Below are 14,321 nucleotides of genomic sequence, written 5' to 3' on the forward strand. Positions count from 1 at the left end.
CCCCAGTTCTTGGCAAATGTATCAGAATCTGTGGGTAAAGAATAAATATATATAAACTTCTCCTCAGTAATAAATGCAGGGAGTTGGGGGCTCTATTTACACCCAGTGGGGAATCTTTATACAAACACAAGAGTCATAATAATAATAATAATAATAATATGTTTAATTTATGGACATTGGGATAAACATATTCCATAATAATGTTGTTTCTATGACCCCCCATGTTCTAGAGGGGCTGTAGGGGTAGTTTCTCCCATTGGAATGTTTTAACTGGTCCAACCACAACTTTGATCTTTTTCTTTCACTTCCAACTTTTTATTTCCACTTCCTCTTTGACCAAAATGTCTCTGGAATTTGCTCACGAGCTCAACCAGAAATCCCATTATTTCCCATGGGAGGATGAAGAACTTTTTTTCTGGACAAAATTAAAGGAATCAATATTTTATGACTATTTTACAAGTTTGTGGCATTTTTGGTGCTTTAACCAAACCTCCAGAGCCACGGACTCTCCCATCTCTCTGACCGGAGTGGAAATTATCTGAAGCTTCACAATGACTTGATCTTGTTTAAACTACTACTAAACTTTTGTTGAATTTTTACTAAATTTTTGTAAGAAAACTGCAGAAATTTTCCAGCTATGGGGAGGTTGAAATTAATCGCAATTTTTTTTAAATCCCAAAATATATGTAATTGTTTATAAACAATGGGATTTTCCCAAATATTGGCAATAGAAATTAATAATTTTCAGTAATTTTTGAAAACCCAATTTTCATTTCAGCGTCTTATCAATTGCCCCTTTGGATATTTGATGCCCCAATAGATGTAGACACCCAATTATTTTGAGTTTTACAGTAGAGTGTTGCTCTTGTTACTGGTTAATGCACTCTAATAATATTGTCCAATGAAAGGCTGGCCCGCCCTCACGCCTGTATTTCGGCAGTTAATGGAATTATTGGACTTATTGCCTAGAAATGATACATCCCCATGGATTATTTGGTCTTCATGATATTCTGGATCCACTGGACAAAACGGAAGGTGTGAGCGTATACACCGGGCTTGTCTTTCACACCACAGCCCTCACCCCAACTGACGACCCCGGCAATGTAATGAACATGACTCCGCTCGCAGATCAGAGGGCCCCCAGAGTCTCCCTGGAAAATAAATACAGATTTTAATGAGGAACATCAAGTTTGGGAAGGAGAACTGGAACTGGGAGCAGAGGGCACATGGTTGACATTGACTTGGCACCCACCTGGCATGAGTCTAATCCTCCTTGTGCGACTCCTGCACACAACATGCTCCTATCTATATTTTTCCCATAAGATTTGGACTGGGAGCAGTTGGCTTCTGAGATGAGCTGGACGGTGGCTTCTAGGAGCTGAGACGTGGCACCTTTAGGTGAAGAGCAGGGAGAGGAAACTGAAGGATAGGCATGTTCCATATTCATACATCCATATTCATTCATGGAACAGATTTGTGTATTGTTGAAATAAGACACACGCTCATCAAGTTTAACCTTTTCTGTCTATATACTGTAAAACAATCCTCAATTGCTAGTTGATCCAGAGGAAGGCAAAACACCCTTCTGAAGCCTCTCCAACTTGCTTCATAGGGTCAAAAATTCCTTCCTGACTCCAGATCAGTCCCTGGATCAACTTGGGTTGTTCCTTTATTTGCTAAAAAGCCATGACACATGCTATGGTGGTTCCTAACCATAATTCCATTCTCCAGAACATATTCTTGGATGTGATCCCTTAACAAACCTTTAAATACCTCAGACTCACTGGCCTATTCTTGCCAGGCTGAAATCGTAATCTGATTCAGATTTAGGAATTACATCTGTGTTCCTCAAATCTATTTGCCTTTCTGTATCCTTAAAAACCACAATATTACCAGTATTTAATGGCTCTGCATCTGCATCTTTTTTCTATTAATATATTTAAAAATTTCTGGGGTTAGTTTTAGCCAGTGCTGCAATCAGTTCCTCATTTTTTATCTTAGCTTTCTTTTACATTTGTTATAGTGTTTATATTTATTGAACGCAGCTACTGTCCCTGCTGACTTGTACTTATTGTACGTAAAGGATATAGTCAAGAAAACTTGATATTTTATAGCAGCCAGGGAAGCCGCCCAACAGTAACATTAATACACATTCTTCCTTAATATTGAAATTAGCAGATTCAAAATGAAAATGCAACAGATGGGTAAAAAAAATTAATACAATTTATAAAAAAATCTCAGTCACTGCAAAAATCACAATCTTAAATTTCTTTTCAAATCTGAGTTTTCTGCACTCAAATTTATCAATTTGAAAAAAAAATTGGCAGCTAAAACCTGTCAAGTTTCTATATCCCAATGGGAGGTATATTTTCAACACTACAGTCAAATTAGCAAAAATGCAGTTTTGTTATGATCATTTTTCCCCATGACTTAATGCAATCAAGGTTTTTTCCAAAAATATGCTTGCGATTCAGAAAAAAAATTGTTCTTGAAAAAAAATGTTTTTTGCAGATTCATTGAAATTTTTTTTGTGTTTTTTACTTAGGTATCTGCCTTCCTGTATATATTATGCCCCGCTAAATTGGGAGGCTACCGGTGATATGATTTTCAGTTAGTGCTGGAGATCTATTGAGACAACAAGGAAAACATTTTGCTTTTAGGGTTCCAAAACTACTTTCAGATAATCATTATTTCCTAGGAATTCTATCAAACCTTTTTCTGTTTCCCCCCATCCAGCGATCATACACGGCTTTCCAGATTTGAATTCTTGTTTGGGCAAGCAGGCCGTCTTCACATATCTGGTTTCTTCAGCGCATTTTCCATTCACTTTCTTCAGCTTCAGGAGAGCTGCCATAGAGATAAATAGGAGAAGGTCACTTTATAGTTAAATGTCCTTATATGTTATATATTCATCATCAGAATCAATATCATTGCAGGCTATACAATGGCCATATTTCTAGATAAACATGGTTTCTGGAGGTTCTACCTGAGTATATTCCTAATTCTGGTCCAGATATAACCTCAGCAATGACAGTTGCACTGAGCATTGATTAATGTATGTCAGGTACAGTGGACTCAAGTGACCATTCCACTCCATCAACTCTTCTTAAAATGCACCCCCTTTATCCTCCATCCCCCTCATTTGGAGACAGCACATACCAATGTCATTATGGAAGCTGGAGACCCCCTCAAGATAGTTTTCATGGACAAATATCCCATCGACATCAAAGCTTTGCTCAGAACTCTCGTTCTTTGCCAGATCCGTTCTTCCAAGCAGGACCTTCCATTTATTGACTTGTAACCTGTGTGACAGATGAGACATTAGGGGTGAGAGAGGCTCTTTCACAATGTTCTACTAAATGGCTCTGATCCATTGTAGAGCCCACGCTATTATTTCCTTGATTCCCTGTATCCATATGACCCATGGGTTCCTTGGATCAGCCAGGGATTTGGTTGTCCCATTACTTACAGAGAGTTGACGCAGTGAGCAGCAGTCAGTACCCAGCACTCAGCTATCAAGGAGCCCCCACAGAGATGCCCGGCAGGATAAGGTGGAACTGGAATTTTTAGCTGTACGGATGCCAACCACGGGTGCTTGCCAGGCTGTGTTCTTGTTCCACCAATTATTCGCCCGCGGGCTAAAAGATGATCTCGGACCCCACATGTGGAGAAGGAAACATTTTTATTTTCCGTTGATTTAAGAACGACTGTTGGAACCGCATCTGGTACCTTCTGTACTGGGCTTTTAGTAGGGGGCCGACCTACAATGCAGAAGATTGGTTCAGGAAATACAAGGGAAACACAACAATGGAACTGAGATGGTGCGACTGCCTGACGTAACTGTGCTCGAAGTCAGAGGCAACCCACTGACTGTCTGATCGTATTAACTCACTACATGTGCCCCAACATCCATTATTTTAATAGCAGAAATTGTCATTTACAGGAAATCTGGTCATAGAGATGATGGTTTTTGTCTAAGCAAAGAGAAAACTAGAGAACTGGAACTATAACTGGGTGAATGTTACCCCAATGTTTCTATATATCTGTAACCTTGTTATGAGCTAAGGGGGCCCAGTCTGAAGGCCAGTTAGGGGGAGATTTGGGGTGTGTTTATTTGTGCCCTGGGTACCCCTGGAACTATAGCAGGGTGACTGTTACCCCAATGTTTCTATATATCTGTAACCTTGTTATGAGCTAAGGGGGCCCAGTCTGAAGGCCAGTTAGGGGGAGATTTGGGGTGTGTTTATTTGTGCCCTGGGTACCCCTGGAACTATAGCAGGGTGACTGTTACCCCAATGTTTCTATATATCTGTAACCTTGTTATGAGCTAAGGGAGCCCAGTCTGAAGGTCAGTTAGGGGGAGATTTGGGGTGAGTGCTTATTTGTACCCTGGGTACCCCTGGAACTATAGCAGGGTGACTGTTACCCCAATGTTTCTATATATCTATAACCATGTTATGAGCTAAGGGGGCCCAGTCTGAAGGCCAGTTAGGGGGAGATTTGGGGTGAGTGTTTATTTGTACCCTGGGTACCCCTGGAACTATAGCAGGGTGACACCCCAATGTTTCTATATATCTGTAACCTTGTTATGAGCTAAGGGGGCCCAGTCTGAAGGTCAGTTAGGGGGAGATTTGGGCTGAGTGTTTATTTGTACCCTGGGTACCCCTGGAACTATAGCAGGGTGACACCCCAATGTTTCTATATATCTGTAACCTTGTTATGAGCTAAGGGGGCCCAGCCTGAAGGCCAATTAAAGGCACCCAATGATGACATTGCAGTGTCTTTATGTTAATCAGATCTGTAGCAAAGTGGAGCAGCAGTTGGAGTTGCAGGGGGGCACATTGAGTTTGGGGTGGAACAGACTTGGGACAATAGTTAATGACTCAGGTAGAACAAACGTGGAGCCATATGCAGTTTGGGGATTATATCCAGAGAGATGGAGGAATGAGCATTAATGTGTATCAATTAAATTTAATGAAACCATGGAGCAGCAGTTGGTAACTATTTATTGCAATACAAACGGCTCGGTGGCCCGGCGCTTACGTGGGCACGATTTCACATCACACAAATCCCAGGCCAGTTTTCCATTATCAGCTTGAAAGTAACACCAAGGTTTCTCTGCGCCATCTGGATTCCTGCGCAAGAAAGCAGAAGGTATTCCTCTAATTAGGCAAACGAGCCCATTAGAAACTTCACTAGCAAATCGACTAACTTTTAATACTCAGTTAATGATCTGGGCCTTAGCGTTTTCTTAACGAAAGTTGGACAAATCCATTTACCAGAAACTCTTCCCATCAACTGGTGGGCCTACCAAAGTTCTCATTTGGACCAATGGGAATATTCAGAGAATGGGGACCTTCCGTGATCTGGGTAACTTTATAATATGCTGAAATTCAAATCTGTTCAATGGATATCAGTTGGGCAAAGCAACCGCTAGAGAGACAATGGAAGCTTAGGCAAAGCTGAACCTGCTTACTACCTCTTACAGGCTCAGGCAAACAAAGCAAGGGGGTGGGGATGATAATACATTCACCTCACTTTGGACAATGACCTTTAATATGGAAATTCTGGTATCCCCCCCCCACCCCATATAACCCACTTGAAAAATTTTACCGGCAGAAATTGTGTTCTCCGATCCCATAGGCCGAAATTCCAGGAACAAAAGCATGGATTCCCTCTTGGATAAGGAGGTAGGAGTCCCAGGGAAGGCAGGTGAACCCCAATTCCGTCTGGCTGATGTGACCCCTGTACATGAGACCGTCTTGCTTGTAGCAGTCGTGGGGCCCTGGGTTGGGATTTAGAGGGAGGGAGTGATAGCATTAATGCTCATGGGAGGGACCCCACCACTGATAATGGCACAAACATACCAATTTCACAGAATTCTCCCCTGTAATTCATAGAACATTTGCACCGAAAAGTGTTGTCCAATCTCTTAAGGCAGACACCACCATTTTTACAGGGGTTTCCGTCGCAGGCCACAATTGCTGTACAAGAAGAGAAACATTTCTTTACAATAAATTCCAGAAAGAAACAAGGAACACTCTGTATAACACAGGGAAGAGCAAACGCACGGACTAACATCCAACCCACAGTATCTGTGTATCTCACCTGAACGGCACGTAGATCCATAGTAAGGATAATCACAGCGGCACTTGTAATACGGCGAAATCCTGCTGAGAACGCAGTCTCCATATTGGCACGTGTGCTCACTGCACGAATGTATTACTGTACAGGATCAAATAGACTGGATATAAGCACAGCACTGCCCCCACATATACACAGTAACCCCCATATCATATACACACAGACAGTAACTGTATAATATATAGACACCCCCATTTCATATACACACAGACAGTAACTGTATAATATATAGACACCCCCATATCATATACACACAGACAGTAACTGTATAATATATAGACACCCCCATATCATATACACACAGACAGTAACTGTATAATATATAGACACCCCCATATCATATACACACAGACAGTAAGTGTATAATATATAGACACCCCCATATCATATACACACAGACAGTAACTGTATAATATATAGACACCCCCATTTCATATACACACAGACAGTAAGTGTATAATATATAGACACCCCCATATCATATACACACAGACAGTAAGTGTATAATATATAGACACCCCCATATCATATACACACAGACAGTAACTGTATAATATAGAGACACCCCCATATCATATACACACAGACAGTAACTGTATAATATATAGACACCCCCATATCATATACACACAGACAGTCACTGTATAATATATAGACACCCCCATATCATATACACACAGACAGTAAGTGTATTAATATATAGACACCCCCATATCATATACACACAGACAGTAACTGTATAATATATAGGACACCCCCATATCATATACACACAGACAGTAAGTGTATAATATATAGACACCCCCATATCATATACACACAGACAGTAACTGTATAATATATAGACACCCCCATATCATATACACACAGACAGTAACTGTATAATATATAGACACCCCCATATCATATACACACAGACAGTAACTGTATAATATATAGACACCCCCATATCATATACACACAGACAGTAAGTGTATAATATATAGACACCCCCATATCATATACACACAGACAGTAACTGTATAATATATAGACACCCCCATATCATATACACACAGACAGTAAGTGTATAATATATAGACACCCCCATATCATATACACACAGACAGTAAGTGTATAATATATAGACACCCCCATATCATATACACACAGACAGTAAGTGTATAATATATAGACACCCCATATCATATACACACAGACAGTCACTGTATAATATATAGACACCCCCATATCATATACACACAGACAGTAAGTGTATAATATATAGACACCCCCATATCATATACACACAGACATTAACTGTATAATATATAGACACCCCCATATCATATACACACAGACAGTAAGTCTATAATATATAGACACCCCCATATCATATACACACAGACAGTAACTGTATAATATATAGACACCCCCATATCATATACACACAGACAGTAACTGTATAATATATAGACACCCCCATATCATAGACACACGGACAGTAACTGTATAATAAATATAAATGTGTCCAGAGGAAAGTCCCCACTTACATTTCTCGCAGTTTTTCCCCCCGTAGAATTCCGTACAGAGACAGTTGTAGCCGATGTCGGTTTGGACGCAGGTCCCATCATTCCTGCAGGGCAGCTCAGCACATGGATCTGTGTATTTGGGGGGGGGGGGGTTAAAGCTTAAGGTGAGAATTAAAGGTCTCTGTGCCCCTAACTCACTGTACAGTATTTTGACCCCCATGAGAAATCGTGGCCCCGCCCCTGCACACATTTGCCCATTTGTTCTGTTTATTCAGTGTCATTACAACATGGACACAAAGTTCATTGCTCTCATTGGGCTGTTGGGGAGAAACAGAATTCAGACTGTGGCCCTTGGTTTAGCTGTCGGGGAGTTGCAGGGAGTTGCAGTCTAACATTGATTGCCCGTTTTTAATTCACCTAAATATAATTATCCACATTAATGACCCTAAATGGAATATAAATACCCACCGATAAGTTCATCATAATAACGCAGCGCCCAGGACAACAAATCTTCCGCCAATAGTCTGTCCAGATGCCCCAGCGCCAAGTCTTTGGGGGAAATAAATCATTTTGAAAGGGGAAAAAAATTGCCTAAACTAAAACAACAAATTTGTGGGCTAAACCCCAGATCTGGGATTAACACTGGCAAGTTTTACGTCCCCTTTAATTGGTTCTAATGCAGCCCAGTGATTGGCCAATTTTTGCCCTTCCTTTCCCTTGGGGGGAGATTTAAAAATTATCAGGATTGCTACTGCACCCCCTCCAACAAACACTATCCTACACCCCCTCCAACAAACACTATAAAACAAATAAGGCACAACAGTGACAATTCTGCTGTAGAAAAGACAGTGGATGTCTCCTCAGAAGGGCACAAGAGCTAACAATCCATATTTACCGGGAGTGGAGCGGTGGCGCGGGTGCTGTGGGGGGAGAGAAGACAATTATAAGGTGGAAGATATAGAAACACAAATGAAAACAATTCTCATTCCTCACAATGACAAGAGCTTCTCTGCACTCTCCCAATATCAATATATTAAGGACATTGAGAAGTTTTTTGTGCTTTAAGCTACTTAAAAATAACCCCTGTTTTGTTTAAACCCACTGGGGGTCATTTATCAACAATGGGCAAATTTGCCCATGGGCAGTTACCTATAGCAACCAATCAGCTTTTTAAAGCCGGCTGCAAGTAGAACAATGAAAGCAGCTATTTGATTGGTTGCTATGGGTTACTGCCCATGGGCAAATTTGCCCAGTGGTGATAAATGACCACCACTGTCTTTAATGATAGTTCCCTTAAAGGAGAAACAAACCCTTAATTAGAGGAGAAGGAAACCCCGTTGGTGCAAAAATCCCTCCCCTGTGTCGCCCCCCCTCCCTCCTCCCCCCTGGTCTACCTGTCCCCCTGGGCAAATGCCCCTAACTTGTTACTCACCCCTCTGCGCAGGTCCTGTCCACAGAGTTCACAGGCGCCATCTTCTCCCTAGCCATCTTCTACCTGGATTAATCAGCATCTTCTGGCGCATGTGCAGTAGAAGCATTTACCGGTACGGATCTACTGCGCTTACGCCAATTTCACTTCAAGACTTTCGACGCATGCGCAGTAGATCCGGACCGTTAAATGCTTCTACTGTGCATGCGCCAAAAATGCCAGTCAAAGCAGGAAGAAGAGTGCTCGGGAGAAGATGGCGCCTGTGAACTCCATGGAAAGGACCTGCGCAGAGGGGTGAGTAACAAGTTAGGGGCATTTGCCTGGGGGGACAGGTAGGGAGGGGGGGCAACACAGGGGAGGGGGAGGGATATTTGTGCCTAGGGGGTTTCCTTCTCCTTTAAAAAGAACCCCACCCCCTACCCTGCATAGACCTCCCTCCCTGCTAGAGTCCTGCAGCGGGTCGGGTACCCTGCGGGTTGCGGGTAGAAGTTCCGGCTGCGGGTATAGACACGGGTCGGTGGTTCTGCAGGTTTGCAGGCCGCGTGTCTTCTCAATAGCGATTTTTACTCCTTTTTTCTGATCACGTCTACTTCCGATTATGTCACTTCCTGTTTACAATTATAGCACTTCCTGATTCTTGATGGTCAGTGGGTCGTGGGTCTGGATTGCGGATAAGGTACTTGCGGGTCGGGTAGCGGGTCCAAGTGGTCAGGAATGCGGGTTGCAGGTTGCAGGTTGCGGGTACAGGTCGGGTACGGGTTCCAAAAAACGGACCCACGCAGGACTCTACTCCCTGCTCCCCCCATGCCTAGCTGTTACCCCTGGTAAATGCCATTAACTTTTTCTCTTCGGAAATCTTCGGCTCTTCTTCTGTGACTTTCGGAGCATGTGCAGATGTCGCAAACCGGGAAATTGCTCCAACTGTGAATGCGCCGACATGCCGCTCTATTCCTGATGATTCCTGAAGCGGCTGAAGACGGCGCCCGTGAACTCCGATGCCCTGAATGTGCCCCGAGGGGTAAGTAAAGATTTAGGGGCATTTGGCAAGGGTAACAGCTAGGCTGGTAGGGTTTAGTTCTCCTTTAATCTGGACCAGGACCTTTACAGAATACTAGTCACTGTTATGAGCAAATCTTCATTTTGGACTCAACCAGACTGACACGAGTCTATTGTTAAAGATTATACCAAAACTGTGAGAAATGTCTCATACATTCATGAATCGAGTAAGTGAGAGAATATTGTTGTCACCAGGGTTAGTTAATCAGTCAGAGACACATAAAATGGCTGCCAACTGCAAACTGGGAAAACTGCTGGAGAGGGGGAGGGGGTTAAGGGTCACACAGCTTCCTGGTGCTACAGGGAGAGATGAGGGACAAAATCAACAAGATGCAGCTACAATAAACAAGGCATTTAAACAAGGTTGTGTGTAACGTAACACTCCCCTTTAACTAAACACTAATGGTTTGTCCATAAATTGCAATATATATTCACGCTCGCACACTCGCACACTCACTCATTCTCCTCCAAATATTTATACAAGTAAAACTTGCTGAAAATCGTCCATTGTTGTTGTTCAATGTTTCTGCTATTTATATTAGTTATAGGCCAATATATCCTGCACCTATGAGTCTCCTCATCAAACCTTCACTCAGGGTTTAGTACCAGGACGGCCAATCAATGAGCTTGTTGCACTGATACTCCCAGCACCCTCGGCAGCCCGCAGGGAGTTGTACCATAATCCAGAATGTTGCCTGAAGTGACGCAGTAAAGCGATGTCTGGTTCCACAAGGAACAACAAATTGATTAAAATTCTAGGATCTTTGTTCATCAAATTAATAAATTAATACTTTGGCCAAAGATCGGGTTCAGAGGAAACGTCTAATTACCAGATACATCGACAAGTTTAATGGGCTCAGAAACAAATTCAGAAGCAAATTCATAAAGGGACTAACTAGTTGGAAAAGAAAAATATAGGAGACATTTTAGTCCAATGATAAAGGGGGAAATGAATAGAGAAGTGGAGATTTTACCGTCAGCCGAGTAAGAGCTGATTTAAAGGAGAAGGAAAGGTTAAAATGAAATAAGCTTTATCAGAAAGGTCTATATAAATACACCAGTAACCCCTCAAAGTAATGCTGCTCTGAGTCCTCTGTCAAAAGAAACATCACATTTCTTTCCTTCTATTGTGTACTCATGGGCTTCTGTATCAGACTTCCTGTTTTCATCTTAAACCTCCAGGGCTTGGGCTTGAGCATGCTCAGTTTGCTCCTCCCCTCCCTGCTGTAATCTGAGCCCAGAGCTATGAGTGAGCAGGGAGAGACTCAGGCAGGAAGTGATGTCACATCAAGCTAATATTGCTGCTGCTATCCTAAACAAACAGAGAGAGTTTCTAGAGCTGTTTACTCAGCTATGGTAAAGCATTCTGCAGAATAATTATAGTGTTATAGCTTGCACTATGCAGCTCATCTTTTGGCTTTAATTCACGTATGATGTAAAGAGGGATATTCTGAGACAAATTGCAATTGGTTTTCATTTTTTATTATTTGAGGAGTTATTTAGCATTTTTATTCAACACCTCGTGAGTTTACAGTTTCAACAATATGGTTGCTATGGTCCTAATTACCCTAGCAACCATGCATTGATTTGAATAAGAGACTGGAATATGAATAGGAGAGGCCTGATTAGAAAGATAAGTAATAAAAAGTAGCAATCACAATACATTTGTAGCCTTACAGAGCATTTGTTTTTTAGATGGGGTCAGTGACCTCCATTTGAAAGCTGGAAAGAGTCAGAGGAAAAAGGAAAATAATTTAAAATCTATAAAAAAAAATAATGAAGGCCAATTGAAAAGTTGTCTAGAATTCTATAATCTACTAAATGTTAACTTAAAGGTGAACGACCCCCTTTGATATCATGATCACATTACTGGTGTCTGCACTGGCGGCTTCTGCATCTAAATGACTTGTGTCTCCCCCTGAGTTTACACACAATACAATTCCAGTTTAATATCTAACTCAGTATTGCAGCTCCGTTATAATAATTAACCTAATAGATTACCGGGAAATAGATACGTCACACTGGCATCTCCAGCAAACAACACATAATATTTGCCATTCCCCTGTCAGTTTGTGTTTTGCTTTCCCTTTAAATCTGAGTCTGTTCAGCAAAAACAAGATGTGCAATGAATTTCCTAAAAAAACAAGTTGAACTGCAATTATTCTGTTTTCCCTCAGTTACAATGAATCAACCGGCCCTTTTTGTTTGTTTGTTTTTTTTTATTTTATTTTCCATTGGGTTTAGTTTTTTATCTTACGTTCTTTTAAATATTACAGATAAGGGATCCGTTATCCAGAATGCTTGGTACCCGGATAATGAATCTTTCTGTAATTTGGATCTCTATACCTTAAGTCTAAAAATGTATTTAAATATCAAATAAAGCCGATAGGCTGTTAGTTGGGATCAAGTACAATCGACTGTTTTATTATTACACAGAAAAAGGAAACTTGGATTATTTGGATAATATAGAGCTATGGGAGACAGTCATTCCATAATTAGGAGCCTAGGATAACCGGTTTTCTGGATAACGGATCCCATACCTGTATATATGGAATGATGACAATCTAGATACAGTTTTGCCAATGAAAAAAACTTGAATTATTTGCAGGAAAAAAAAAGACTTGCAAAAAATAATTGTACTTTGGCACATTTCGGTGGGTTCCAGTGGAAGGACATGTTGTTATTAAATAGATACAGTAGAATAACTAAGAGGTGACCCCTCCAGCATTAGGGATTACTTACAGTTGAGAGAGTCGGCAGCAGGGAGAGGAGGAAGATGAAGGAGAGAAACATTTTGTTGCACCTCATGTTGCAGCGACACAACTGCCCATATACACAAAGTACAGAGTTTCTATTAGCTCAACTTATACAAATTAACTTACTCTCATACCCCCAAATGCCGCCCATCCACCCCAGTGCCTTCCCTCCTGCCTTTTCTATTTGCCTTAGAAAAATGTTTGTAAAAGATAAGGGGGGTCCTGACTTTTAGTAATCCGTTAACCTGAGTCCTCAGATACTTTGTGTTTGTGCCCATTTCCCTGTGTTAGTCTGTGTCTCACTGTCCCTTTCTGTTCTCTGGTTCTGACTCTTGCAACAATAAAGCACAAGTTTTATGACTCAGAACCAGTTATTCAGAGAGTATATATATATATATATATATATATATATATATATATATAAAACCAGACACTGCTGTCAATGGCATAAGAGTTACACAGAACTATAAACCCAGTGAGAATGAGGAATGAATGGATATTGGGAAGTTGTATCAGGAGTCAGAAGCAGCAGTGCAGAGAAGAGAAAGGGACAGACACAATGACAGTTACACAGAACTATAAACCCAGTGAGAATGAGGAATGAATGGATATTGGGAAGTTGTATCAGGAGTCAGAAGCAGCAGTGCAGAGAAGAGAAAGGGACAGACACAATGACAGTTACACAGAACTATAAACCCAGTGAGAATGAGGAATGAATGGATATTGGGAAGTTGTATCAGGAGTCAGAAGCAGCAGTGCAGAGAAGAGAAAGGGACAGACACAATGACAGTTACACAGAACTATAAACCCAGTGAGAATGAGGAATGAATGGATATTGGGAAGTTGTATCAGGAGTCAGAAGCAGCAGTGCAGAGAAGAGAAAGGGACAGACACAATGACAATTACACAGAACTATAAACCCAGTGAGAATGAGGAATGAATGGATATTGGGAAGTTGTATCAGGAGTCAGAGGCAGCATTGCAGAGAAGAGAAAGGGACAGACAATAGCAATGACAGTGTTATATCCCAGTGAACATGAGGAATGAGTAAATGTTGGGGAGGGGGGTGCTTAGAATGACTGTTTATTGGGGTTCACATATGTTCCTGAATATACGAATTTTCCCATTTTTCAAAACAGAAAGTATTTTAGGGTTAAAACTCCAGCAGGTTATTGTGCACTAAAACTTTAGCCCACCAGAGGGAAGTACAACACAGGGAAACAAGCCGCTGGCAGTTAGTTCTGCTCCACTGTCAGTTGCCTTTGGCGTACGAGTCTCTAGTGATAAGAATCTGTTTCCTAATGGGGCATTTATATAAACTGTCAGTAGTGGGAACATTGGGGGGGGGGGATAACACCAGGGGCAACGATATAGGAATTACTATCAGTTCTGACTCTTGAACGTGCCATAAGAAAAGTAAGGTAT

The 14,321-nt window shown here is 41.4% G+C and overlaps 1 protein-coding gene across 4 annotated transcripts; it reads right to left on the minus strand.

Moving 5' to 3' along the window:
• Window positions 1–142: 142 nt before the first annotated feature.
• habp2.L (hyaluronan binding protein 2 L homeolog) lies at window positions 143–13,059 on the minus strand. Of its 4 annotated transcripts, none has more exons than XM_018224966.2 (13): window positions 12,883–13,039; window positions 8,551–8,575; window positions 8,124–8,204; window positions 7,677–7,784; window positions 6,109–6,225; window positions 5,868–5,984; window positions 5,614–5,785; window positions 5,044–5,135; window positions 3,470–3,761; window positions 3,160–3,302; window positions 2,713–2,847; window positions 1,253–1,392; window positions 143–1,151 (listed from the first exon to the last, which is right to left on the minus strand). In XM_018224966.2, the coding sequence occupies exons 1-13, from the start codon at window positions 12,946–12,948 to the stop codon at window positions 990–992; spliced, it is 1,650 nt and encodes a 549-aa protein (XP_018080455.1). In that variant the 5' UTR covers window positions 12,949–13,039; the 3' UTR covers window positions 143–989. The 4 variants fall into 4 exon arrangements, with proteins under 4 accessions (XP_018080455.1, XP_041426040.1, XP_018080456.1 ...); XM_041570106.1 differs by lacking the exon at window positions 12,883–13,039 and adding an exon at window positions 10,295–10,315; XM_018224967.2 differs by lacking the exon at window positions 8,124–8,204 and having other exon boundaries at window positions 12,883–13,059.
• Window positions 13,060–14,321: the final 1,262 nt, after the last annotated feature.

The sequence above is a fragment of the Xenopus laevis genome, chromosome 7L (assembly GCF_017654675.1).
Source record: "Xenopus laevis strain J_2021 chromosome 7L, Xenopus_laevis_v10.1, whole genome shotgun sequence".
Taxonomy (NCBI): domain Eukaryota; kingdom Metazoa; phylum Chordata; class Amphibia; order Anura; family Pipidae; genus Xenopus; species Xenopus laevis.